We start from the raw sequence: 27978 nt of genomic DNA on the forward strand, positions 1-27978 counted from the left end.
TAATGATTCGTGAGGTTTCTATTTATACCACCCTTTAGGTCAAGTCTCAAGATAAAAAAAAATTGAAATGCAAAATGCCCATCCTACATAAGACGCTCTCGCATTTTTAGTTAAGGAGAGTCTCACTCAAAATATAAAAGGATGACGGATAAGAATAAGTACTATGCATCATTCTATTGGGAATGGGGGATCAAGAAATTTCAAGGAAGATCTTGTTCCTGATTCTGATTCACATGAAAATGTCCTTAGATTACTGTCCAGAACATATTTGGTGCTTGAGTTGGATTTAGTCAACCATTTTAAGAGCAGAGATGACTTATTATTTATCATTTGGTGCACAAATACATATTGTGAAAAAGACCTGCAACAAATAAAGTTCTTTTTACAGCATAATAGCCTGTGAGTCGAAGTTTTCTACCTCACAAATGAAATTGTAAAAGATGGAATGCATCCTAAGAACATGAAAGGATGTTTGCGAACATTGTAATTCTCAAGTAGGTTTTAAAAATTAAAATAGCTTAGGCTTCACTACATTCTATTTCAAGTTTTGTACAATATGCAATGATACACATCCTAAAAAATGCTGGCGGTATGATCATGCAAATGAATAATTACAGGTTTTACAATTCATGCTACAATTAGTTAATTACAATCTCCTCTTAGCACTACCTTAAGTACAGGGAGACCAAAAATTGAGAGAAAAGTACAAATTCACTAACTACAGTAGCAGGGGAATGTATGCCGAGAAATGGGACAATGTCTACCTGCAACCAGTTCTCAACTGCTGAGCCCACCACTGCACCAGCAACAAGCCCTCCTATGGTTATTACAGTGGCCTTCCCTGCAAAGATAACGGGAAATTGGTCTTAATACTTGTGGAAGAAATGAACTAAATTTCATTAACCTACGTAATCAAAAGTAAAATTAGTGTTATTAAAACTTTGCTGACATGCTTTATTTTTAAAAGCCATAAAAGGAATAAGAGGAATTCTATGAATTTTTTTCTCTCTTATCCTTGCAAAGTCAAGAGTTACCTTGCTAGGTGTTGCTAACTACTATATGCACATATAGTTACAGGACCACAGCTGTTTTTTTTAACATCAACAACAATCTTGGCAACAAGTCATATTCATTTCTATCACATATAGGTGCTATTTCCATATGAACCATTTCAGTTGCTTCTCCCTTTCCTAGGTAAGTAGACAACGAAAAAAAATTCGAGCTCAAAAAGAGATGAGATCCAGATCTCTGTCAGTAGCTTTAAGATTATATGTTCTACTACGAGCGCTAGAAACCACTCTTCATTCATGAGGCATAAGAAAATTTGATTTTACAGTCAATATATGTGAATAATATAATAAGAATTACGAAGCATAGAACACAGCCATAGCTGAAAGTTAATGTCACCTGTATTGAAAAAACTTCAGGTTCCACCTCCCAATAGGGTATTTGTATAACATATTGTGGCATACAACATGCTTCAAAATTAATTGATACACTCTTAGTCAACATAAGATGAGACCAGATGCATTAAAATGCTGTATTCTATAGAGATAACCATGTTTCCCCTTACCCTCATTCTTAACTGTTCTGAACTCAAGATGTAGAAACAAGCTAAGCAATTGCAAGACTTCTGTAGCTGACATAATCATGTTGAGTAATAATGTACGATGCATATGAGGAGTATTACATATTTAGAGAATGCAAGGAATCTCACTCTTTCTGAAAACATATTGTTTTTTGATCACATATTTGGACCTAATCCTAACCCTACACCACATAACCCCACTCTTTACTACCTAAGGAAAATTCCAGATTGACAAATAACCAACCTAACTAAAAGCAATACCTCCCAAACTTAAAGAACCAGGTATACTACAAATATGTAAAGGACACAGTGCCTCCTTTACAGATTGCTAGCAGCAGAGGAAAATGCTCAAACTTCTTCAAGATACACTCTGTCAAGAAATAATGAACACATATAGAGATATCTCAAACAAAGTAAACTCATTACCTAACTTAACATTCTTCTTTGTCATGAAATACAATGAAGCCCCGAAGCTACTTGCCAAGATCAGCCCAGGAATATCAGCCCCAGCATAGGGTGCAGCAGAGAATGTAGAAGCTCCGTTAACATAAGTTAACACCATCAAAGCTCCATATACTCCTGCTTGAATGCCCAAATCTTTAGTTGCTGGTGTTTCTACCGAAACAGATGACTTCTTCAAAGTAGTCTGCAACCACGGAGGCATTGATCCTGTCCCAGAAGCGTTCACAGGGTTAACATCAGCATACCGTATGCTACTATCCACAACTTTTCCTGCCCGGCGCTGAGTCAAGCTCCTCATAAGCAACATGTCATACGCAGCCTCAGCCTAAAAATTCAATCGTCATACAAATGAAAAATAACAATTACCAGCAATGTTATTAGGCTAAAGTTAGTTGTTGCATAATAAATGCTTATTATAAAATTAACAGAAAACTTAAATTCAACGTGGTCCTATGCAATGATGTCAACCATCCAATGAACTTCACTAAGAAATCATCTAAATTAGAGACTAAAAAACATATAAATTAGAGACTAACTTGAAGCGATTAATCACATCAAATACCTAAAACTGATCATAATGCAACTCTTTCAATATCAAATTATTGACAACTCTATTTGAAAACCACAAACTATAAACGGCTCAACCATTGAACTTTCAACAAGATTTGAATAATGACAAGTTAATGACACATCAAATACAAAAATCAACAAGACAAGTGCACAGCCAAAAAGTTTCAAACCTGCGTATCATCAATAAAAAATAACTCACTAGTTCAACGAGCTTAAATCTCAAACTTTTAAAGGTTAAGCTCTTAATACATGCCAAAGGTTGCACATTGGAAATAAACTTAAAAAAACACGGCTTTCATTAATTCAAGAAAACCAAACTTCAAGAGAGGCTTAGGCAAAAAAATAAACAAATAAAATCAAAACTTGCATATCTGAACTTACATAATTTACAAAGCCCATTTCCAAAACAAAAATCCACTAAATTCACGAACTATCAAAGGGGGTATCAGTAATTAAGTACCTGTGCAATCGCCTCCTGGTCATCTTTACAGTTAGCAACAATCGAGTTTTTGGCGCGAAGTATGTCATCAAACGATGCCGTTTCCGACACTCCAAGCAGCTTAAGTGCGTTTTCCACCGACATCTCAAACGGAGCCGAGTCGTCGGCTCGGGAGCCGGCTCTGGCAACTCCGGCCGACGCGCGCAGGGACAAAATGTTTACGCCTCGGAAAAGGTCAATTGTTTTGGCGGGTTTTAACGAAGAGAGATGGGTGGGGCTGAGGAGGTGAACCGGGGACGGTCGAGGGAAGGGTGAACCGGCGGAGAGGCGGTTGGGCCGGACGGAGAGAGTGGCAGCCATGAGATTTTTGTAGAAATGAATGAATATGAGGCTGTGTTGAGAGCCGTTTGTGTGTTGAAGAATGAGTGAAGAGTAAGCAGCGGTTAAAATCTTGTATGTTTAGGTGGTCATGTGGGGTTGGTGTGCCCTCCTTGTGGACCGTTTGATCATTTGATTTGATTTAATCACGATTTTTATTTTTGTTTGCCTTTTTTTCGCTTGGAGGTTTCTATTTATACCACCCTTAGGTCAAGTCTCAAGATAAAAAAAAATTGAAATGCAAAATGCCCATCCTACATAAGACGCTCTCGCATTTTTAGTTAAGGAGAGTCTCACTCAAAATATAAAAGGATGACGGATAAGAATAAGTACTATGACATTCATTGGGAATGGGGGATCAAGAATTCAAGGAAGATCTTGTTCCTGATTCTGATTCACATAAAATGTCCTTAGATTACTGTCCAGACATATTTGGTGCTTGAGGTGGATTTAGTCAACCATTTTAAGAGCAGAGATGACTTATTATTTATCATTTGGTGCACAAATACATATTGTGAAAAGACTGCAACAAATAAAGTTCTTTTTAACAGCATAATAGCCTGTGAGTCGAAGTTTTCTACCTCACAAATGAATTGTAAAAGATGGAAATGCACCTAAGAACATGAAAGGATGTTTGCGAACATTGTAATTCCAAGTAGGTTTTAAAAATTAAAATAGCTTAGGCTTCATACATTCTATTTCAAGTTTTGTACAATATGCAATGATACACATCCTAAAAAATGCTGGCGGTATGATCATGCAAATGAAAATTACAGGTTTTACAATTCATGCTACAATTAGTTATACAATCTCCTCTTAGCACTAATCAAGTACAGGGAGACCAAAATTGAGAGAAAAGTACGAATTCACTAACTACAGTAGCAGGGGAATGTATGCCGAGAAAGGGACAATGTCTACCTGCAACCAGTTCTCAACTGCTGAGCCACCACATGCACCAGCAACAAGCCCTCCTATGGTTATTACAGTGGCCTTCCTGCAAAGATAACGGGAAATTGGTCTTAATACTGTGGAAGAAATGAACTAAATTTCATTAACCTACGTAATCAAAAGTAAAATTAGTGTTATTAAAACTTTGCTGACATGCTTTATTTTAAAAGCCATAAAAGGAATAAGAGGAATATGAATTTTTTCTCTCTTTCCTTGGAAAGTCAAGAGTTACCTTGCTAGGTGTTGCTAACTACTATATGCACATATAGTTACAGGACCACAGCTGTTTTTTTAACATCAACAACAATCTTTGGCTGAGATAGCAAACTAGGGACTTCTGGTGGATTAATTGGATTAACTTTATAACCGTAGAATTAAAGAAGGAATAATGTTTACACTTTTATAATCCTTTAACATTTTTTAAGCTCTTAAAACAGGTAATGTTCCCAAAATATGTCTCAAGTAGATTTATGTGACTGATAATCTTAGTTTTCACAACAAACTTTGTAGTCTGAAATAAATGTATGAAAGGAATTTAAAAAATGCAGAAGGCATCTTTCTAATAATACCATTTTGGTAAATTAACGTACTATTTTGCTTTAGGCTGGGGATGACACACGGAAACTATACGAGAGAAAATGTTCACGGCTGAGAAACCAGGATGTCAATGGAGAAGAACTTACTATGGACAAAACTAGAGCGGCTGTGAAAGATTTATATGCACGGATCTTAGTTGCAATTAGAAGTGCTGAGACTATCTCAAAGAGAATTCAGAAACTAAGCGATGAGGAGCTGCTGCCTCAAATCGTGGAACTGTTGAAAGGGTAAGTGATTTAATCTCCAAATACCAAGTACGATAGCATTTTTAATACATTCTTTGTTTCCCTGTGTATTTACCCTCTATTTTCCTGCACAGCCTGACACAAAACTGGAAAATTATGTTGGAATCCCATGAAACCCAGAAGAAGATTCTTGTTGAAGTAAAATCTTTTGCCAGCTGCACATATGGAAAATTCTGCAATGACTCTCATCGACTTGCTACGCTTCAGCTTGAGGCAGAGCTTCTACATTGGCGTTCATGCTTTACAGAATACGTTACAGCTCAGAAAGCATATGTAGAAGCTCTCCACAATTGGTTAACCAAATTCCTTGCTCCTGAAGTTGAATTCTGTTCTAGGAGCAGGAGCAGGAACTCGTCAACCCCATATCGAGCTAATGGCCCCCCCTTGCTTTTGATTTTCCATGATTGGTTAGCTTCCATGGAGAAACTACCATATAAGCCAGTAGCCTTTGCATTGAAAAGCTTCTCTAAAGATGTTAGGGCCTTGTGGTCTCAGCAAGGGGAAGAACAGGCTCAAAAGAGAAAAGTTGATGGTCTAGCAAAAGAACTCGATAAAAAAACACTGGCATTTCAGAAGGCAGAAACCAGGTTCGTAGAAACGAAGCACACAGACATGAAGTCAGAGGCTGAAGTAGACCATCAGAATGAGTACTTGGTAGAGAAGAAGGAACAGTTGGACATATTTAGGAGAAAAATGGAGGTTGAGAAGGAAAAACACCACAACTGCATGCAAGAAACACAAAGTGTTACATTGAACGGATTACAGACTGGGTTTTCTTCAGTTTTCGAGTCCTTAACAGAATTCTCAAAGGCTTCTCTAAAGATGTATAACGATCTCGTGACTTGCAGTGAGAATGCTTCAAGAGTTGAGGACCCATCATACATAGAGTGCTCAAAGGCTGAGCAGATAACACAAGATAACACAGCTGGTCACTGAGGATTGAGGGGTTCACCGGGTATATGTATATTGTTATCACGTCGAAGCAACTCGCTGAGACAAGTTTATTTATTTTTACAGTAGGATTTCTTTAGCGTTGCTGATTGTTTGTTCTAATGGTTGCCCAAATTTTGTTTTAGGATTTGTATATTTCCAGTTTCTTCAAATCTTTCTTGGCATGGTGCCAAGAAGTGTGAAGGAATTCTGATGGGTAAACCCTCTGTAAGTAGTAGTTAAAAACATTGGTGGATGAATAGGGGATATTTTTATTTGTGATTTGATTAGACCCTTTGGTCCATGAATGCCTGATGGTGCAGTATCTTTTCATAAGTGGCTATTGGCTAAAGCATGAAAGCAGTTATCTTCACGCTTGAAAGTAGTTTTTCTTCAGAAAAGCAAAACGATTCTGACTAGCTCTTAGGCTGTAAAGCATAACCATTGTCAGGGGCATCATCATTTTCTCTGCAACACGGCAAAATTAGTGGCAGCAGACGGGGTCTCTTTCTGTTTATCAAAGCTTTGTATAAAGTGATATTTCCTCTTTACCAATAGATAGCCGCTTTTAAGTGCCAATAAAATGTCTAGATTTAGCCATATAAATAGGGATTAGAGAGAAAAGGAATGTTAATATACCAATCATACAGTACAATGGTTCAAATGTCCATATTTTGAGGACTCGGTGGAAGTGTACATACAAATACAATATAACCACGACGGCATGACCATATGCCATGAGAACATTATGATTATGTGCTTCTCCCACTTAAGACATCCTCATAATTCAATAATATTTAATGTACTGTTCAATTACGATGTATCATTGACATGCATACATCCATTCAACTTAAGACATTCTCATAATTCAACTAATGAGCTCTGTTTTAAAATTTGTACCGCACCGACCGAGTCCCAGTCATTCTCATAATTTAATCAATAAGCTCTGTTTTAAAACCCAAATCGAACCGATCGGTCGAACTGGGACCAAGTAAACTCTTCGGATCAGTCGGTTGGAGCAATGCTAATGATTCGTGAGGTTTCTATTTATACCACCCTTTAGGTCAAGTCTCAAGATAAAAAAAAATTGAAATGCAAAATGCCCATCCTACATAAGACGCTCTCGCATTTTTAGTTAAGGAGAGTCTCACTCAAAATATAAAAGGATGACGGATAAGAATAAGTACTATGCATCATTCTATTGGGAATGGGGGATCAAGAAATTTCAAGGAAGATCTTGTTCCTGATTCTGATTCACATGAAAATGTCCTTAGATTACTGTCCAGAACATATTTGGTGCTTGAGTTGGATTTAGTCAACCATTTTAAGAGCAGAGATGACTTATTATTTATCATTTGGTGCACAAATACATATTGTGAAAAAGACCTGCAACAAATAAAGTTCTTTTTACAGCATAATAGCCTGTGAGTCGAAGTTTTCTACCTCACAAATGAAATTGTAAAAGATGGAATGCATCCTAAGAACATGAAAGGATGTTTGCGAACATTGTAATTCTCAAGTAGGTTTTAAAAATTAAAATAGCTTAGGCTTCACTACATTCTATTTCAAGTTTTGTACAATATGCAATGATACACATCCTAAAAAATGCTGGCGGTATGATCATGCAAATGAATAATTACAGGTTTTACAATTCATGCTACAATTAGTTAATTACAATCTCCTCTTAGCACTACCTTAAGTACAGGGAGACCAAAAATTGAGAGAAAAGTACAAATTCACTAACTACAGTAGCAGGGGAATGTATGCCGAGAAATGGGACAATGTCTACCTGCAACCAGTTCTCAACTGCTGAGCCCACCACTGCACCAGCAACAAGCCCTCCTATGGTTATTACAGTGGCCTTCCCTGCAAAGATAACGGGAAATTGGTCTTAATACTTGTGGAAGAAATGAACTAAATTTCATTAACCTACGTAATCAAAAGTAAAATTAGTGTTATTAAAACTTTGCTGACATGCTTTATTTTTAAAAGCCATAAAAGGAATAAGAGGAATTCTATGAATTTTTTTCTCTCTTATCCTTGCAAAGTCAAGAGTTACCTTGCTAGGTGTTGCTAACTACTATATGCACATATAGTTACAGGACCACAGCTGTTTTTTTTAACATCAACAACAATCTTGGCAACAAGTCATATTCATTTCTATCACATATAGGTGCTATTTCCATATGAACCATTTCAGTTGCTTCTCCCTTTCCTAGGTAAGTAGACAACGAAAAAAAATTCGAGCTCAAAAAGAGATGAGATCCAGATCTCTGTCAGTAGCTTTAAGATTATATGTTCTACTACGAGCGCTAGAAACCACTCTTCATTCATGAGGCATAAGAAAATTTGATTTTACAGTCAATATATGTGAATAATATAATAAGAATTACGAAGCATAGAACACAGCCATAGCTGAAAGTTAATGTCACCTGTATTGAAAAAACTTCAGGTTCCACCTCCCAATAGGGTATTTGTATAACATATTGTGGCATACAACATGCTTCAAAATTAATTGATACACTCTTAGTCAACATAAGATGAGACCAGATGCATTAAAATGCTGTATTCTATAGAGATAACCATGTTTCCCCTTACCCTCATTCTTAACTGTTCTGAACTCAAGATGTAGAAACAAGCTAAGCAATTGCAAGACTTCTGTAGCTGACATAATCATGTTGAGTAATAATGTACGATGCATATGAGGAGTATTACATATTTAGAGAATGCAAGGAATCTCACTCTTTCTGAAAACATATTGTTTTTTGATCACATATTTGGACCTAATCCTAACCCTACACCACATAACCCCACTCTTTACTACCTAAGGAAAATTCCAGATTGACAAATAACCAACCTAACTAAAAGCAATACCTCCCAAACTTAAAGAACCAGGTATACTACAAATATGTAAAGGACACAGTGCCTCCTTTACAGATTGCTAGCAGCAGAGGAAAATGCTCAAACTTCTTCAAGATACACTCTGTCAAGAAATAATGAACACATATAGAGATATCTCAAACAAAGTAAACTCATTACCTAACTTAACATTCTTCTTTGTCATGAAATACAATGAAGCCCCGAAGCTACTTGCCAAGATCAGCCCAGGAATATCAGCCCCAGCATAGGGTGCAGCAGAGAATGTAGAAGCTCCGTTAACATAAGTTAACACCATCAAAGCTCCATATACTCCTGCTTGAATGCCCAAATCTTTAGTTGCTGGTGTTTCTACCGAAACAGATGACTTCTTCAAAGTAGTCTGCAACCACGGAGGCATTGATCCTGTCCCAGAAGCGTTCACAGGGTTAACATCAGCATACCGTATGCTACTATCCACAACTTTTCCTGCCCGGCGCTGAGTCAAGCTCCTCATAAGCAACATGTCATACGCAGCCTCAGCCTAAAAATTCAATCGTCATACAAATGAAAAATAACAATTACCAGCAATGTTATTAGGCTAAAGTTAGTTGTTGCATAATAAATGCTTATTATAAAATTAACAGAAAACTTAAATTCAACGTGGTCCTATGCAATGATGTCAACCATCCAATGAACTTCACTAAGAAATCATCTAAATTAGAGACTAAAAAACATATAAATTAGAGACTAACTTGAAGCGATTAATCACATCAAATACCTAAAACTGATCATAATGCAACTCTTTCAATATCAAATTATTGACAACTCTATTTGAAAACCACAAACTATAAACGGCTCAACCATTGAACTTTCAACAAGATTTGAATAATGACAAGTTAATGACACATCAAATACAAAAATCAACAAGACAAGTGCACAGCCAAAAAGTTTCAAACCTGCGTATCATCAATAAAAAATAACTCACTAGTTCAACGAGCTTAAATCTCAAACTTTTAAAGGTTAAGCTCTTAATACATGCCAAAGGTTGCACATTGGAAATAAACTTAAAAAAACACGGCTTTCATTAATTCAAGAAAACCAAACTTCAAGAGAGGCTTAGGCAAAAAAATAAACAAATAAAATCAAAACTTGCATATCTGAACTTACATAATTTACAAAGCCCATTTCCAAAACAAAAATCCACTAAATTCACGAACTATCAAAGGGGGTATCAGTAATTAAGTACCTGTGCAATCGCCTCCTGGTCATCTTTACAGTTAGCAACAATCGAGTTTTTGGCGCGAAGTATGTCATCAAACGATGCCGTTTCCGACACTCCAAGCAGCTTAAGTGCGTTTTCCACCGACATCTCAAACGGAGCCGAGTCGTCGGCTCGGGAGCCGGCTCTGGCAACTCCGGCCGACGCGCGCAGGGACAAAATGTTTACGCCTCGGAAAAGGTCAATTGTTTTGGCGGGTTTTAACGAAGAGAGATGGGTGGGGCTGAGGAGGTGAACCGGGGACGGTCGAGGGAAGGGTGAACCGGCGGAGAGGCGGTTGGGCCGGACGGAGAGAGTGGCAGCCATGAGATTTTTGTAGAAATGAATGAATATGAGGCTGTGTTGAGAGCCGTTTGTGTGTTGAAGAATGAGTGAAGAGTAAGCAGCGGTTAAAATCTTATATGTTTAGGTGGTCATGTGGGGTTGGTGTGCCCTCCTTGTGGACCGTTTGATCATTTGATTTGATTTAATCACGATTTTTATTTTTGTTTGCCTTTTTTTATTAAATATTTTGTGTTTCTTGGGGGTTATATTATGTCTAATAAAATAATATTATAAATATGAGGGGGTTATATTATGTCTAATAAAATAATATTATAAATATGAGATAAACTAAGGTTTTGATATAATAACAAAAATACCCTATGTAAATTGTTAATAAACATTAGAACATATACTGAATTGAGTTAATAAATATTTACCAAATTAATCTCATGGGATTGACTTAATGGTCAAGAATGTTTACTCTCTTTATTGATTTCTTGGGTTCGAACCACTTTAGGGTCACCTACCACATTTAAGGTTTACTTTAGAACATTAAGTTTGTAGGGTGTTTAATGGATCTCAGAGATTAATTGAGGTGCACATAAACAAGCTTCGACATCTTGGTTATCAAAAAATATAATATATATATTTACCAAATTACCCTCTTATCATTTGTTTTTTACGGCTAAAATTTAACACGAGAATTTTTGTTATTTTATAAACCTTTAACTGCCTTTTTGTTATGTAATCAAGCCTTAGAGGGATTATTGTTATTAACTCTATAAATATATTAATTTCAAAATTAGTTGATTATTGTGAGATTATATGACAGGAAAATAAATAAATAAATTGATTAATATGTGGCGTGTGTTTGATTACATGAGTAAATGAATTAAATAATATGTTTGTACTGTACGAATATATCGAATTATGTATTATATTTGTACAACACAAATAATACGCTTGTACGACTTATGACTTTTTTGAATTAAAAACTGTTTTTTTCAATAATTTTATATGATACGGTGAACAAACAACATCCCCTTTCAAAGAAAACTATTAAAAATCAATCATATATGATAATTTATTAGAAAAGAATTAAAATATAATATGATTTATTTTATAGGTAAATAAAATAACGTGTATTATTCAACAACCAGTCCATTTGTATGCAAGAAAGCAATAGTTGAAAGCTTACAAAACTTTATTTTGACATTATATTTCTTGTCTTAGATCACCAATTTTGTAATTTTCCAAAATCTCCATAATCATATATGCTTCAATTATTGATCATGAATTACAAATTCCCTAAGTTACTACTTCCTAGATGTGTATCATAATGGCGATGTGTCTTTGTTTATCCAATTCTTGTGTCACTCTCATTTGCCACATTGGTGCGGCAACTAGTTAATCATGTAATGTATTAGGGTTCTAGCGAAATTGTGATATATATAGGGGGTTTGTCGAGCTTATGAAAATTAGTTTATAAGCATTTGAAATTTTAAGCAATTACATGTTTGATTAAAGTGTTTATAAGTGACTGATAAGTAGTTGACATGTTTGGTAAAATGTAGCTCATAAGTACATTTTATTATAAAATGACTAAAAAGGGTATTACATTAAACAATGATATACTATGGAATTTTAAAATTAAATAAGGATAATATGGTAATATACTTGGTCAAACTAGCTTATAAGCCAAAAAAAAAAAAAAGTACCTCTCCCCAAACTTTTTTTTTTTTTTGGCTTATAAGCTCAACTTATAAGCTCAAAAAAGTTATAAACAAACAGGTCAGTTTAATTTTAAAGTTTATAAGCTAGTTTGACCAGCTTATAAGCTTAAACAAACACCCCTTTACAAGGTCTTAAAACCCGACCTGGCCTGACTGATTCAATCGAGAGTCAGGGCCTTCATGGGTCGGGTTATCAATGTTGACTATTCATGGCAAACCCTAGAGAGGAGAACGTCGATAGGCAAGCAATTGGTGGATGGAATGTTGGGGGTTTTCAAGAAGAAGGGCCGGTGAGTCAAAAGGTAGCGACGAAGGTGATTTTCAGTGTGTGAAACGATTGAAAATTGCGAAAATCGCACAGCGACAACAACCTGTTGTTGCCAATGATTGACAAGACGAACGGGGGTGGGGTGAGATGAGTTTTGGTTAGGAGGTTGAGGGGGGAGTTTTCATGGTGATGGGGTGTTTGTAGATGCCAAAAACATGCCTTATTTGGCTTGGGTTGTGGAAGCTGGCTGTGTAATTTGGGGTGTTTTTGGAAGATTTCAATTTGTAGCATTTGTTAAGGGTGTTTTTTATTGGATTTCAAACCTTTGAACATGCTAACATTATCGGTTTGATTGGCAGGTCAAACTGGTTCAACCGGTTAACTTGGGACCCAACCACTATATCGGGTTTCACCTCGGATTCTTGGAAAAATAGTCACAGTTAACAAATTTTGAGGGTGATATTTGGATTTTTAAGTGAGTTATATAGTATCAGAAATAATTAGGCATATTTCTAAAGCCCCCGAATTTTTTCTAATAGTTTAAAAACCTTGGAGTTTCAGATATTGCACTGAACCCCTACTGTTTGTCTAATGTTAAGAGTAAGCTAGATAACGCTTGATATGATATCTGAATGCACTTGACCACATCTTAAACGGGTTAAAAGATGAAATATTTTCAACAACAAATGAAAAGATAAAACATTTTCAATAACAAATGAAAGGGTATTCTCGTCAATTAAATCAATATTTGGGTATAAAAAAATTAGCTGTGAATGGCTACAAAAAAATCCATGTTAAACTAGTGGAACTGTAGTGGTTCATATAGAGCTTGATTTTTGGCGGCAAGTCTTATGGCAGAGAACGTTATACGTGTTTTCAATGTCAACTTCTGCATGATATGATATTTTGGGCCAAAAAAGGCTTTAAAAAATCAAAATTTGAGATTATATTTGTGGCCAAGGAAGAAAAAGAAGAGCTAAAAGTATATGGTTGGCTAGCTAGTCGAAGATGAGAAGTCACTGGAAGTAGTTAAAACATGTTGGCTTCCTGGAGAGCAACTCCCACACTTTGCTTATCAAACAAATATGGAAGTGGGTTCTGTTGCAAAGCAACTACTCTTCAAACCCAAGGAAATGGGGATCAAAACGGTGGCAGAAGTTTTAGAAAGAAGAAGATAGTCATTGTTGGCTCTGGTTGGGCTGGCCTTGGTGCCGCTCACCATCTCTGCAAACAGGTCTCTTTGTGTTGTTTATTGGTGAACTGTGTTTTGTACGTGGATCTTGAGGTTAAAGTTTTGATTTGTGAAATCCGTACTGGTGGGATTTTGTTTTCAGGGTTTTGATGTCACTGTGCTTGATGATGGAAATGGTTTCGGCAGTCCAGATGATGTCTGTATGCAGGGTAACCAAGATGTTTTTATATCTCATTTCCATTTTATCTTACCATTTACATGTTGTATTTTTTGTTATTGTAATGATTTTATGGACCTAATGTCTAATTTTGACTTTATCTCTAGGTTTTTGGTATCCCTACCAGAATATATTTAGCCTTGTTGATGAGCTCGGTATCAAGCCGTTCACGAACTGGATGAAATCTGCACAATATTCAGAGGAGGGGTTGGAGGTAATTAACAGTAGATGCCATGTCAAGACTGAAAGAAATAAAATTTGTAGTTTGATTTACCTGATGAATTTTTTTTAACTAATCACTCAAAAACATTATTTAAGGAACAAAATTGAGTGTGGGTTGTGTTCTTTGCTCCATGAGCCAATTTTGTAGGCTGATAGTATTTAGTGTTAATTTTAATGTCTATGAATTGTCTTAACAGGCTTTGGATCATTTGCAGGTTGAATTTCCAATATTCCAAGATCTTCCTCAGTTGCCTACTCCATTAGGAACCTTGTATCATGCTCAAGTATGATTTACATTACATGGCTAACTAAATAGGGTACTGGAAAGAAGTCTAGTTTTTCTTGCTTTGCTTAAACTGAACTTTATCACGCTATGTGCAGTTTACTCGACTACCCTTGGTGGATAGATTAACTCTACTCCCTCTAATGGCTGCAAGTATGCTTCTTCCCTGTTGAAATGTAGATTTGAAATTTAGGTAGTCACCAATTTACTAAGAGTAGAGTTTGGGGCAAACAAAGTTAATCCCTCTCGAATGTCACCTCAATTGGCTCCTCTGCTTCTTGCATATTATCGTATACCTATGTAAATGATACAATGTGTGTCTAAAATCTTCTCAAAATGAAGTGATATTAAGGGAGGCTTTAGTGAAATCTCAATTATCCCATGACTTTATTTCTGTATCTTAAATATGTCAGTGTTATCATTTATCTTAAGATAGGAGTCCTTACATGCCATCAGTAAATGAGCTTTTATTAACACTAATTTCTTTTTTAAGGCTAAATTTCATAATTTTCTTTTTCTTTTTCAGTAAATCTGCCTTAATTTTACATGATATCTTCCTGACCAACTAGTATTTGACATCCTATGACTAATTCAATTCAGCAATTGTTTGCTGAGTTCGAATCAGTTGTTTCCAATCTTGTATTCAATTTTAAAAAGTCTCCATTACTTTCTTCTGATTTGTCATTTGTTCTCTCACATGAATTGATCTGCACCTCTGCCTGCAGTAATCGACTTCGACAACACTGATACAGCATGGAGAAAATATGATTCAAGTAAGGACCATAATCAGTACTGTCAAATTCCAGAATGGCGTAATTTATTGTAATCAGAGATGAATTGCTGAAGTGTCTTATTTGGAGGTTTAACTTGTAGTTACTGCAAGGGAGCTTTTCAAACAGTTCGGATGCTCAGAAAGGCTTTATCAGAATGTTATTGGTCCATTGCTTCAAGTGGGGCTGTTCGCTCCAGCAGAGCAATGTAGTGCTGCTGCAACTTTAGGAATTCTATACTACATCATCCTTGCCCACCAGGTTTGATTGACTGATTTTTCACATCCTTGCCAGTTTGCCACTAGAATTTCTTTTATGTTGATTGTGGGTTCATTTTGTGAATGGAAATAGAAAAATTTTGATTTAGTATGGTGTCGAGGGACACTTAAAGAGAAGATTTTTGAACCATGGGTGGACTCCATGAAGACTAGAGGTTGTGAATTTGATGGTAGAATAGTGACAGACCTCTCACTTAATGAAGAAACAGGTTGTATCTCACAAGTAGTTTGCGGCAAGAAGAAATACAATGCTGATGCAGTTATCTTGGCTGTTGGGATCTCTACCCTTCAAGAACTTGTCAAGAATAGGTATGCCGTCTCACATTTACATTGCACTAAATTATCTTTCCTTGCAAACCTGATGTTGATTTGAAATTGGTTCTTCCGTTGAATATGTATTGGTGAACAATGTTTAAGCCAATAATAAAATAAAGTAGCGGTGGACAATGTTACAACAGAACTGAGTTTTGCAGAATGACTTTTCAGTTTTTAATCTATCGTAATACTTTACCCTGCTCATTCTATCCTGTTTTGACTCGCAGTTGTTCTATGTAGTGCAGCATTGTGTACTAGGGAAGAGTTTCTTAAGGTCTTGAACCTGGCTGGCATTGATGTACTCAGTATTAAGCTTTGGCTTGACAAGAAGGTCTGAGAAAAAATACAAAAGCTTGCCTTGATTTTCTTAACTCTGCCTGTACTATTATGCTATACTCTGATTTTTAATTTTTTTTTCCCTATTTATTGTGATCAATTTGTCCACTCAGAATGAAACTGTAAAAAGATTAACCACCCCCCCAACTTTTATTATCGTAGTCCGTGTGATTGAGCTGACTGTGTTATGTCATTTATAAACTTCCAGGTTATCATTCCAAATGCAAGCAATGCTTGCTCCGGATTCGGTGAATCATTTGCGTGGACCTTCTTTGACTTGAACCAAATCCACGACGAGCACAAAGATGGTCCAGTAACCGTCTTACAAGCCGATTTTGTGAGTAATACTTCCTTCCGTCTTCTTTCATCAATTGAAAGAAGCATATATGCCATTTACTCTTCATATGTGAGGTCTAAAAATATGCATTTACAGTATCATGCTAATGAGTTACTACCCCTGGAAGATGAGGATGTACTTGCAAAAGTTATGCCCTATCTCTCAAAGTGCATCAAGGACGTCGACACTGCTACCGTTACAAACAAGGAAATCAGACGATCTCCGAAATCCTTGACTCATTTCTTTCCAGGTAGTCTTCTTATAGTTTTAATGTGGTTGCCTTGGGCAGTTTTGCTCCGTGATCATATAAATTCATCTTCATTTCCTTTGTGGTTCCTTCTAAAAGGTTCATACAAGTACATGATGCGCGGCGCTACATCTTTCCCCAACTTGTTCATGGCTGGCGATTGGATTACAACACGACATGGTTCATGGTCACAGGTTAATTAACTTGAACTGTTTGCTCATATCAGATGATTAGAATTTCATTGAAATGAAGTTCATTTTCTTCTCAACAGGAGAAATCTTATGTCACGGGACTTGAAGCTACCAACCGGGTGGTCGACTATCTTGAAGATGGAAGCTTTGCTAGAATTATACCGGTGGAGGAAGATGAACCTCACATTGAAGCACTTCGCAGCCTCAACAGAAGAATTAAGGAGATTAGCTCCCAGCTTCCATTGTGTAGTTATTTCCTCCAATGAACTGATATTTACATTATCTACAGCAATATGAATATGACATTCTACTATCCTTAAAAGAGCTATTTTATATTTTATATCGAAGCCATGTTATTTATCATTTAAACGTCATTATTAATAAAAATCATTTAAAGAATACTCCATAAGTACAAGGTAATAGAGATTCCAACTCTGCAAAGTGGGTAAGATTGAGGTAGGGATCACAGTGATGAACTGTAATTGAATTGAAGAAATTAGATGAAGTGCTTGTTATGATTATGTTGTCAATCACTAGTCTTAAACCATTTTAAAATCTCATTTTCGAGGGGACTATTGACACGTGTTCGCGCAAAACTGTGTTTTTTAGAATATGTGAAATATATTCTAGACATTCTGATAGATACAGGTGCAACCAAATGTGTTGCAAGGACACAATGTTTTCCAAAGGAGCTTTAGAAATCATTATAAAAACCAATCCTAAACATGATTGCAGACGAAGGGCAAAATATGATCATAAATGTGGTTGAAATACGTAATTATACTATTAAATGAGAAGAAGTTCATTCTAAGGGAACGTCCTAATAGTGAATTACTTATAGGTTGACTTAATAGTTTTCTTTGAGGGTAAGCAGAAATTAGACCATTTACTCAAGATAATGATTACATTATTTTTGAAGGACATAAAATCTCTATTTAAACTAAACTTCAAGTTTCTAAAGTAAGGTACAGTTTTAAACCGGTGAAACTAATGCAAGAGTAGACCATATTTTATTCCAAGTGTCTGGAAAAGAAGCTACAAGTTAATATGTTAAATATTTTGTCTTATAATATCATTAATGTATGTTATTATGACAACTCTATTAAATTAAAAGGATATATGAAAATTAAAACACTATAGATTGTAAAATAAACCTTCCAAATAAAATTTAAAGAAAGATTATCCAAGCCAAATCTTTAAAATAAAAAACTAAAAAAAAATCACTATTTTTAATTATACGATAATATTTAGGGTGGGAATGTGGGATTTTTAATTAAAAGATAATATTCTAGCCTAGAGGTGGAACAAATGGGCCGGGTTAGGCGTGTCAACCCTAACCCGGCCCACATTAAAGAGGGTTCAACCTAGACCCCCTATAAGGGCGGCCGGCTTGAACCCAACCCGCATGCAACCCTGGAGCGGGTCGGGTTGTTATATGGCAACCCATTTTTTTTTTAAAAAAGAACCCGCCAACTCGCTGGGTTGAAATTTCAACCCGACGGGTTGGCTGTTGCCTTTAATGTTTTTGTACATTTTTATCTTGTTTTATCGTCATTCTCATAATTTTTTTTTTATAATGTGCCATGTTATCAGGCTTAATGAGACACAGCCTCTTAAATTAATGACATTTTGACACGTAACCAACATGATAACAGGTAACATAAAAAATTCATGCCTCACGGTTAAAAAGTGTTTTAAATCTTTATCTTCTGAAATTTTTTAAATAAATAAACTACCATAAAAGGAAAAAAGTAATTATTGTTATTAAATGAATAAAGCAAATGAAATTAATTATCACATATAATAACTAAATGACAATTAAAACTAAATATATATAATTATGGGGTGGAAATAAATGGTTGTCATTAAAATTTATTACAGCATCTGCATCTATGAAAAAGATTTTTGTAGATAATTCAGGGAAATTCTTTGATTGATAAAAAAATTAGATTGGGTTCGATTTATGATTTAAAAATAAATTTCAAAAGCTAAAATATTTTTCAATTTTTTAGTTTGATTACAATATTTTTGGTATTTGAAAGCGTGGTTGATATTATATTTACAAAATTTTTTTACATTAAAAAATTATAGTAAACTTTAAATACAGTTTTTAATATTAAAAGATAAAAATGTATAAAAAAAGAGGGGGGGGCCGGGCTCAGCCCGCAGCCTAACCCGAAGGGCCGGGCTGGGCCAACCGACCCTAACAAGTGGCGGGCCTAATCTGGTCCGTTTTATTGGCAGACCGGGTTAGGCCCGACCCACCAAAACCCCTAACCCGGTGAGCCGGGCGGGTTACTTTTCCAATGTGGCCCATTTACATGTATAATTCCCACGTGTCCTCCTATGTACTGCCAATCACAAGAACTGTCACACTAGACTCTCTCTCTACACCCCCTTCAATGTCTCATTTCACTGGAACGAATGAAAACACGCCACGGCATCATTTACTCTCATACCGGACATTTATGCCCCTGAATTATTACCATTATGACAATTTTACAACTTGGAAAGAATAGATTACAGATCCCAGCTTTAAATTTTTATAATTCCTTCTCTAAACTCGTCAGTCATCTCTCTCTCCCTCAAGAGATTACACAAAAAGGTACGCTCTTTTGGATCCATTCCTCAAAATCTTATTTAGTTTGATTGATTTTGTGTTTAATTTCATATCATTTGATTTAACTAATCACCAACTGTTGTTGAATCTATGCGTAAGTTCGTTATATCCTTCAACTGATCGACTCTTAGTTTATTCTTAATTCTGTTTATTTTTTTGTTTCTGTTTTCTTAATTTTGAGTTTTTGAGTTCGAGCGGTGTTTGGTTGCTGAGAAACCGCTGGAGAATGGAAAAAGAATTGGAAGTTTAATTTTAGGATTGTTTTTAATGAATTATCGTCAGTGTTTGTAGTTTATTTTAGCTGAGACAATTATAATAAGATTCAATCGAAATGTTTTCTCAGTTATCTCGGAGAGGATTTTTTTTTGCTTTTTGAGTTTGAATCCTCTGATTAGAGCCATGTTTGGGTTAATTCTGTAGTTTTATTAAGTTAAGCCGTTTAATGAAGCAATGGTTGGAATCTGTAAGCTGCTAAATGAATCTTTTGGCCTAAATTGTATTTATGTTTTAATTGTAAATGCTGCATGTTTTGTTAGCGGTTATGATGATTTTGTTGGTTTTTTTTTTTTTTTTTTTAATTCTTTGACAGCTTGGAAATGGGATTGGAAAAAGACAGTAATGATATGGAGGAGGGAACGCTAGAGATTGGCATGGGTATGTTGTAAAGTGTATTTACTGATTATTTCTTATGTTTAATGTTATTTTGTGAATGCTACGGTAGATTTTGGTTTTGGATTATCTATGAATGCATATTATAATCAATATGGGGACTTTGCAATGTATTAATGATGATTTTTTCCATGTGTAAATGGAAAGAGTCTTAAATTTCTGAGAACTTGTGTTAGTGAAAGTGGTATTCTGTTAAGGGTTTATATGCGTGCATACTTATGCTTTTTGTCTCATTGCAGAGTATAGAACAGTCTCTGGAGTTGCTGGACCTCTGGTTATCCTTGATAAAGTCAAGGTAGATTATTTGTTTTCTTCCACCACATCATTGGGTGTTATTTGTTTGCTATCCTACTCCTGATTCCTACTCTTCAATAATCATGCTACTGTTGAATTTGTTAGGGACCCAAATATCAAGAGATTGTTAATATTCGGTTAGGTGATGGAACAATGCGACGAGGTCAAGTCCTAGAAGTTGATGGAGAGAAAGCTGTAGTTCAGGTGATTGCAGTCTCATATTCTCCAACTTTTGTTTGTAATGCAAGGAATCTGTTATGCTTATGTGTGTTTCCAAAAATTGTTTGAATTTACAAATTTTGATGCTGGTTATTTTTTTATTTTGTTTCTAAGGAGATTTTTGTAATTTTTATTTGACGATTGTCTACTTGTTAACATGTAACCATTGTTAAAGCACGGTATACAGTGGGTTTCATTTACAAGCTATTTAATTCTTTTTGTTTGTTTTCTGGCTAGGTTTTCGAAGGAACATCTGGAATTGACAATAAATTTACAACTGTGCAGTTTACTGGGGAGGTGTGAACTTTTCTCCTTATTTTCCCCCTTTACCATTAAAACATGGAATAGAAATTGCCTGTGGCATACCAAACACATAGATTGTAGTGAAATAAGTCAAGATAATGATTGTGTTGGATTATGAAACGCATCTCAGATTTCCCCTAGCAACCTTTTGATTCCTTGGCCATGCAGAGCTTTTCCTCAGAGCATCAATGTTATTTTCTAATTGCCTTTCCTCCTGTCTTCCCTGGCTATGTTTTGCAGGTTCTGAAAACTCCTGTCTCATTAGATATGCTTGGCCGCATTTTTAATGGTTCTGGGAAACCTATTGATAATGGTCCTCCTATTCTGCCTGAGGCTTACTTGGATATTTCAGGTGAGTTAAGAATGGGTTTGTTGTGCATTTTAGCTTAAATAGAATGTGGAAGAAAATTTTATGTAGCTAAATTTTTTTTAAAGAATATATGCTACTTTGAAACATACATTTTTGATCTTTTGTTTGCTTTCTCTCTCCTCAGGGAGCTCCATCAATCCCAGTGAGAGAACCTATCCTGAAGAGATGATACAGACAGGGATTTCAACTATTGATGTCATGAACTCCATAGCTAGAGGACAAAAGATACCTCTCTTTTCTGCTGCTGGTCTTCCTCATAATGAAATTGCTGCTCAGATTTGTCGTCAGGCTGGTTTGGTAAAGCGATTGGAGAAGTCTGCAAATCTTCTTGAGGTATGGATGTCACATTAATTATTTATTGGTTCATAACATACTGCAATTACTAGTCTTGTGCAAGTTTTGGTAATGTTCCACAATTTGGGAGCCTTCTTACACCACATAATTTTGTGGGTGAAGCCCAAGAATTAGTATAGTTGGTGTCTACCTCATTACGTTGCAATGCTTTTAGTTAGTGTGCTAATAATCTATTACGCTGTAGTAATTTGTTTCCCCAGGAATGTTATTGTAATAACATTTTTTACAATCTGAACAATAACATGTCACAGTGGGGAAGTGGTAGTAGTTTAACTCCAGTCTAAATCTCACTTTTAGAGAATTGACTATGTAATAGTTGAAAGTGTTCTATCTTGTTATTATTTAGTCTGCATGTGCTTAGTTTGGCTGTGATAGTATGAGTTGTGCACTGGCCATTGTGAATACTGTCTTTGCCCTGTGATTCTCCTTATTGACGTATAGTTTTTGTTTCTTTCAAATAAGTTCTATCTCAGTTCAATAAATTTTGTGGATTTTCAGGATGGAGAAGAGGACAATTTTGCAATTGTTTTTGCAGCTATGGGTGTGAATATGGAAACTGCACAGTTTTTCAAACGTGATTTTGAGGAAAATGGATCAATGGAGAGAGTGACCCTTTTTCTTAATCTGGTACATATTAATTTATTCATAAATGTTTTGTGGTATATTTGTTCCCAACAATTGATTTTTCATTTTGCTGTGAAAGTTTATTATCCTTTTCCTTGTTTGAGAGTTTGTTGGACCTAAATTCGTTTTCATCTTTTTGTACAGGCAAATGACCCCACAATTGAGCGTATTATCACTCCTCGTATTGCTCTTACTACAGCAGAATATTTGGCATATGAATGTGGGAAGCATGTTCTCGTCATACTGACAGACATGAGTTCTTATGCTGATGCTCTTCGTGAGGTAAAAAGAGCATCTATCTCTCTGCTTTACACCTTCTAGGATATACATCAAATGCAATTAATGGATTTTTTAGATAATACCCTTGACTTCAAGCAACTCTGAATGTCTATGCTTGTTCCAGAGATATGCATAACTGTGTAGGCCTATCCAAGAACTTATTAGAAAGTTGAAAGTTTGTTGCCATATTCATGATCATTTTAATCTAGCCCTTTTTTGGGCAATTTTTGCTATACAAACTACTGATTGTTGGTGCAGGTGTCTGCTGCCCGAGAAGAAGTACCTGGAAGAAGAGGGTATCCTGGGTATATGTATACTGATTTGGCCACAATATATGAGCGTGCTGGACGAATTGAAGGCAGAAAGGGTTCCATCACCCAGATCCCAATTTTAACTATGCCAAATGATGGTAATGCTTCTTCAAACCTTATTGGCTGGCTTGCATACATGATTATATTCCTTCTTTTGTAGTAAGCAGTCTTGAATCATTATTTCTTTTTTATATGGCCAGATATTACACATCCCACCCCAGATCTTACGGGATATATCACGGAAGGGCAGATATACATTGACAGGCAGCTCCAGAATAGACAGGTGAAGTTATAGAACTTGTTTTATAAAGGGCATAAATAGAGTACTCGATATGATGAAGGGGAATGTTTCTTTGAAATAGAATTGGGTCTTAAGTGGCTAGGGGTGTAAACGAGCCGAGTCGAGCTGAGTATCACCCTAAACGAGCTTGGCTTGATTAAGCATTAGACGAGTTTGAGCTGAGTCAGGAAAATTCGACTCGTGACTTGATTCGTTTATAATCGAGCTGGCTCGTGACTCGACTCGAAAAGCTCGATTAACGCGAGCTCGATTATGGCTCGATTATTGCTCGTTTGACCCTTTTTATATAACCGCAGATCTTGTTTTACACAAATTAGATCAATTTTTTGGTGAATTTGCATCCAAATCAACATAAATCACATCGAAATACATCAACAAATTACACAACATAAACAGTGATTAGTAATGTGAAAATAGGGTTTATGATTTTGGGGAAATCGTTTATGCGATTTGGGTTAATTGGGGTTAAGGGTTAATTTGCGATTTTTTAAACCTTTTGCATGTCAAGTTACAAGACAGGCCTAAAACTTGTATTTTTCGCAGAAAAACCCTAGACGAGCCACTATTGACTCGCGAGCTGAGCCGGGGTAGACTCTAACTTGGATCGGTACCTAATTCAAGTCTTACTCAAGCCGGCTCGGCTCGATTAAACTCAAGCCAAGTTCGAGTATTTAACCAGTGGAGCTGAGCCAACTTGCGAGCGGCTCGGCTCGGCTGACATCCTTAGTCTTAACTGATTCTTGGTAACTTCAGGGTCCTTGGGCAACATTTGCCTACTTTGGATTTTCCATATTTTTCTAGCATATGCCTACTTGTAGTTTGCCATATTTTTGTATGTATGTCCAACTTTTGGCATGGTATAAATTGTAACTCACAAAATCGAGGTCGACTGAATGTACTGTGACACTAGAAGCAACTTTAGTTGTCTCTATTTCTTCGATGCTTATTTAAATGTCCGAGGCTATTTGGGTTTGAGTATATCTCAGTGGAGGCATAAATGTCTTAGTTTCTTATTTGCTTGACATGGAATTGCAATGTGGGTTTTGAAGCATTAAGAAACCTGGTGTTACTCCTTATAAATAACTACCTTTAGATCTACGTTTTAATTGATTTACTGGGTTGATGGAACAAGTAATTTTGAAACTAATTTGTCTCTCCGTTTGAAATTGACAGATATATCCTCCAATCAATGTCCTTCCATCCCTGTCTCGTTTGATGAAGGTAAGGATTACTTTTTTAAATTCCCAATCTGCTGAGAATGGTGCCATCTGATCGGTCAAGACAAGCATGTTTATGGAGGCATGTCCTTAATTATTTGATTTTTATTGTGGCAGAGTGCCATTGGTGAAGGAATGACTCGGAGGGACCATTCTGATGTGTCTAACCAGGTATGATTGAATAATTCGAGTGGCATGAATTCAGTTTACTGTTTTATCTGAAGCCTTTTTAACCTTGTTATCATTTGCTCGACTCTTTTAACCTGCAGCTGTATGCAAATTATGCCATTGGGAAGGATGTTCAGGCAATGAAAGCTGTGGTTGGAGAAGAAGCACTTTCTTCCGAGGATCTGGTCTCTGTTCTTCCCACTTTTCTACATATTCTCTACGCACTTCAATAAGTAATGTCTTTTCATGAAACTAACAAGATTTCTGTTCCTTGTGCAGCTATACTTGGAGTTCTTGGATAAATTTGAGAGGAAGTTTGTGGCGCAAGGAGCTTACGATACCAGGAACATTTTCCAATCTCTTGATTTGGCATGGACACTTCTTCGCATCTTCCCTCGTGAGCTTCTCCACCGTATACCAGCCAAGACCCTTGATGCATTCTACAGCCGCGATGCTAATAATTGATGAAGAAAACAGTACAACTGCACTTTTCTGCTTCATGCGTTTTGTCAACAGTTTGTTCAATCCACCTGCTTTTCCATCTTAGATCGCTTCTTTCCCCTTCGAGCACAAATAATAAAAGGTTGTATTTCAGCTTAGGCCCCCAGCAAAAGCTCATTCGGCTATTAAAAGAAGCCAAATATTCTTTCAGCGAGTTCAGCTTAGATCTTGTAATTCCTGTATCTTCTATTTATTAGTGGTTTACAGAGTCATGGTTCGGATATGACTTCCCAAATTGAATCCAGGGATTGGAAGAATTAGCAAGCGCATGTTTTATCGTCATATTTTTGTAATTTTCATTTTTGGATTTTCATTTATCGTCTTCCCGAAAATACAGTTTGCGGTTTTCAAACTGTGTTTGGCTTGTTTAAATCCTTTTGTATCTATATGTTCAATAAATTATCTCAAACTTTTCAACACAGATTCTAATGTTACTAGTGTGCCGTTAGAACTTATACTATTATGAAGGCGTTTGGATCATATAATGTTTTATTATAGGGGGATATCATATTAACGGAATAAAAAATTACCTTGAAGATTATTAGGAATATTTAAAAAATGTGTTTAATTGGTTCAAATAAATTGGTAAATAATATGTTTGGTTGGGAGGATAAATTGGTGAGTATGTTATATTACTAAATTGTCATTCTTTTTAAATATTAATAAAATAGCATTTATTATTATTATTTTTTGAATGGTTTTTTTTAACTCCTTACTCTTCAGATTTAGCAAAAACACCATAGCAGCCAAAAATCGTTTTAAACTTAACAAAAACATCCCTACCCACCCCAAGCTATTGTCAACANATTTAAGAGGATCAGATTCTCTCTAAATCTAAATTTATTTATCTACGTATAATATTATTCATAATTAATAAAAAAATTAACGCTCCGATTGGTTCACATTTTTACGTTTTTGAGAAAAGTTTTTTAAAAAAAGTTAAAAAAAGTGTTGAATTTGACGGGTATTACGATGTAGGATTTACAAATTAATAAAATACCCCCTATGTTTGTTTTTTTATAAAACACCCCTATAATAAAACATTAAAAGTTAACAAAAATACCCTCAATCCACCCATCAAATTCAGACATTAGGCCACCACCGCCGGAGAGTGGTTGGAGTCTCCGTATCAGTGCATGACCGGCTGGATCTTGCCGGTCGTGCGCCGATATGACCTTTTCCTGCCAGATCCACGGTGGATCTGGGCAGCAAAGGCCAGATCTATGGCTAGATCTGGCTGTAGATCTTTGTCAACGATGGCCAAAGATACGGCCGTCGTTGATGGTCAACAACGACCATATGTTGGCCATCGTTGACGACTGGTTACGGCCAAAGATCTGGCCGGAAAATGCTAGATCGACGCACTACCGGCAAGATCCAGCCGGTAGTGTGCCATCGTACCAGATTCCGGCCAACTTTTGGCAGTGGTGGCCAGAATCTGGTATAATGTGGGTTTAGGGGTGTTTTTGCAATTTCAAAAAAAATATTTAGGGGTATTTAATTAAATTAAAAAATTTAGGGGGTTTAAAAAAAGTTGAATAATATTGGATAATATTGTGAGTTTTGGGGCATTTTACTGTTTAACTTTATTGGGAATACTAAATGTAGTATTCCCAAACTTGAGCCAAACGAAGCCATAGTTTTCCCAAAAGTTTTCCTAAAAATGTTAACTTTATTTCAACTATTTTCAAAATAGTTTTCTAAATTATTCAATTTCTTTAATCCCCCAAAATTGGTTAATTTAACTAAACAAACCCCAAAAAAAAAATTTAAAAATTGACAAAAACACCCCAGTAACCCAAATTTACCAGATTCCGGTCACCACTCCTAGAAGCTGGCCAGAATCTGGTGTAATGGCTCATTACTGGCTGAATCTAGCCGGTAGTGCGCCGATCTAGACTTTTCCAACCAGATCCACGTTGGATTTGGCCGAAAAGGCCAGAGAAATGCAGCCAGATCTGGCCGTCAATGGCCAAATCTAGCCTTTTTTGGCCATATCCATGATGGATCTAGTCGAAAAAGGCCATATTGACGCATGACCGGCAAGATCAAGCCGGTCATACGCCGATAAGGCAACTCCGGCCACCCTCCGGCAATGGTGGCCGACTGTCCGTATTTATAAGTGGATTGGGGGTGTTTTTGTTAACTTTGAATATTTTATTATAGGGGTGTTCAGTAAATAAATAAACATAGGGTATTTATGATAATTTTCAAAATTCTACATCATAATACCCACCCAATTTAACTTTTTTCAAAAGATTATTCTAAAAACTACCCAATAATGAACCAAACGGAGCCTAAATAAAAACAAATCTCAAATAATTTAGGGCTGCAAACGAATCGAACAGTTCACGAACAACTCAATGTTTGTTCGATAACTGTTCGATATTATTCACGAACAGTTCGATATTCGTTCGATCGAGTTCAAATAGGTTTTGTTCGTTCGATTATGTTCGCGAACATTACACGCTCGACTGATCCATCCGTTTACGAACAATTTGTTCGATTGTTCGTTTGTTTATGTTCGAAAAACATGGTATGCATTATTATAATTTATATATTTTTTTTCATTTTTATATTCTGTTTGGTTTAGTTTGGATGAATTTTTTTTAATGGTAATCAATAATAAAATATTATGATACTTTTGTTTTTCTTACATATATATAATATGTTTGGATTTTTTTTTTTTTTTTCCAAATGTCATCAATAATTAAATATATAAGTATATAACATTTTAATTAAAAAGTAATAAATTATTATGATACATAGCATGACAAATTTAATAACATAATAGATTGTA

At 35.8% G+C, this 27978-nt stretch overlaps 5 protein-coding genes across 6 annotated transcripts; 3 read left to right on the forward strand and 2 right to left on the reverse strand.

Moving 5' to 3' along the window:
• Positions 1–485: 485 nt before the first annotated feature.
• LOC116119019 (protein CHAPERONE-LIKE PROTEIN OF POR1, chloroplastic-like) lies at positions 486–3485 on the reverse strand. Its single transcript, XM_031404977.1, has 3 exons — positions 3081–3485; positions 2015–2375; positions 486–841 (listed from the first exon to the last, which is right to left on the reverse strand). The coding sequence occupies exons 1-3, from the start codon at positions 3417–3419 to the stop codon at positions 666–668; spliced, it is 876 nt and encodes a 291-aa protein (XP_031260837.1). The 5' UTR covers positions 3420–3485; the 3' UTR covers positions 486–665.
• An 841-nt stretch (positions 3486–4326) lies between these two features.
• On the forward strand, positions 4327–6163 carry LOC116119034 (nitrate regulatory gene2 protein-like). Its single transcript, XM_031404990.1, has 3 exons — positions 4327–4413; positions 4989–5209; positions 5302–6163. Exons 1-3 carry the CDS (start codon positions 4327–4329, stop codon positions 6161–6163), a joined length of 1170 nt encoding a protein of 389 aa, XP_031260850.1.
• Positions 6164–7667: 1504 nt separating this feature from the next.
• On the reverse strand, positions 7668–10655 carry LOC116119058 (protein CHAPERONE-LIKE PROTEIN OF POR1, chloroplastic-like). The gene is made up of 3 exons (XM_031405017.1): positions 10263–10655; positions 9197–9557; positions 7668–8023 (listed from the first exon to the last, which is right to left on the reverse strand). The coding sequence occupies exons 1-3, from the start codon at positions 10599–10601 to the stop codon at positions 7848–7850; spliced, it is 876 nt and encodes a 291-aa protein (XP_031260877.1). The 5' UTR covers positions 10602–10655; the 3' UTR covers positions 7668–7847.
• Positions 10656–13483: 2828 nt separating this feature from the next.
• On the forward strand, positions 13484–17292 carry LOC116119044 (phytoene dehydrogenase-like). The gene is made up of 13 exons (XM_031405001.1): positions 13484–13794; positions 13895–13961; positions 14077–14183; positions 14407–14475; positions 14573–14627; positions 15200–15247; positions 15348–15505; positions 15596–15831; positions 16078–16168; positions 16382–16510; positions 16607–16760; positions 16857–16951; positions 17029–17292. Exons 1-13 carry the CDS (start codon positions 13597–13599, stop codon positions 17212–17214), a joined length of 1593 nt encoding a protein of 530 aa, XP_031260861.1. The 5' UTR covers positions 13484–13596; the 3' UTR covers positions 17215–17292.
• A 2166-nt stretch (positions 17293–19458) lies between these two features.
• LOC116119038 (V-type proton ATPase subunit B 1) lies at positions 19459–25595 on the forward strand. Of its 2 annotated transcripts, none has more exons than XM_031404993.1 (15): positions 19459–19553; positions 20158–20222; positions 20477–20532; positions 20637–20735; positions 20988–21047; positions 21294–21405; positions 21548–21756; positions 22276–22404; positions 22546–22683; positions 22939–23089; positions 23192–23274; positions 24466–24513; positions 24627–24680; positions 24779–24862; positions 24957–25595. In XM_031404993.1, the coding sequence occupies exons 2-15, from the start codon at positions 20165–20167 to the stop codon at positions 25140–25142; spliced, it is 1467 nt and encodes a 488-aa protein (XP_031260853.1). In that variant the 5' UTR covers positions 19459–19553; positions 20158–20164; the 3' UTR covers positions 25143–25595. The 2 variants fall into 2 exon arrangements, with proteins under 2 accessions (XP_031260853.1, XP_031260854.1); XM_031404994.1 differs by having other exon boundaries at positions 19475–19550; positions 20156–20222.
• The last annotated feature ends 2383 nt before the right edge of the window (positions 25596–27978 follow it).

The sequence above is a fragment of the Pistacia vera genome, unplaced genomic scaffold (genome assembly GCF_008641045.1).
Source record: "Pistacia vera cultivar Batoury unplaced genomic scaffold, PisVer_v2 Contig87, whole genome shotgun sequence".
NCBI classification, from domain to species: Eukaryota; Viridiplantae; Streptophyta; class Magnoliopsida; order Sapindales; family Anacardiaceae; genus Pistacia; species Pistacia vera.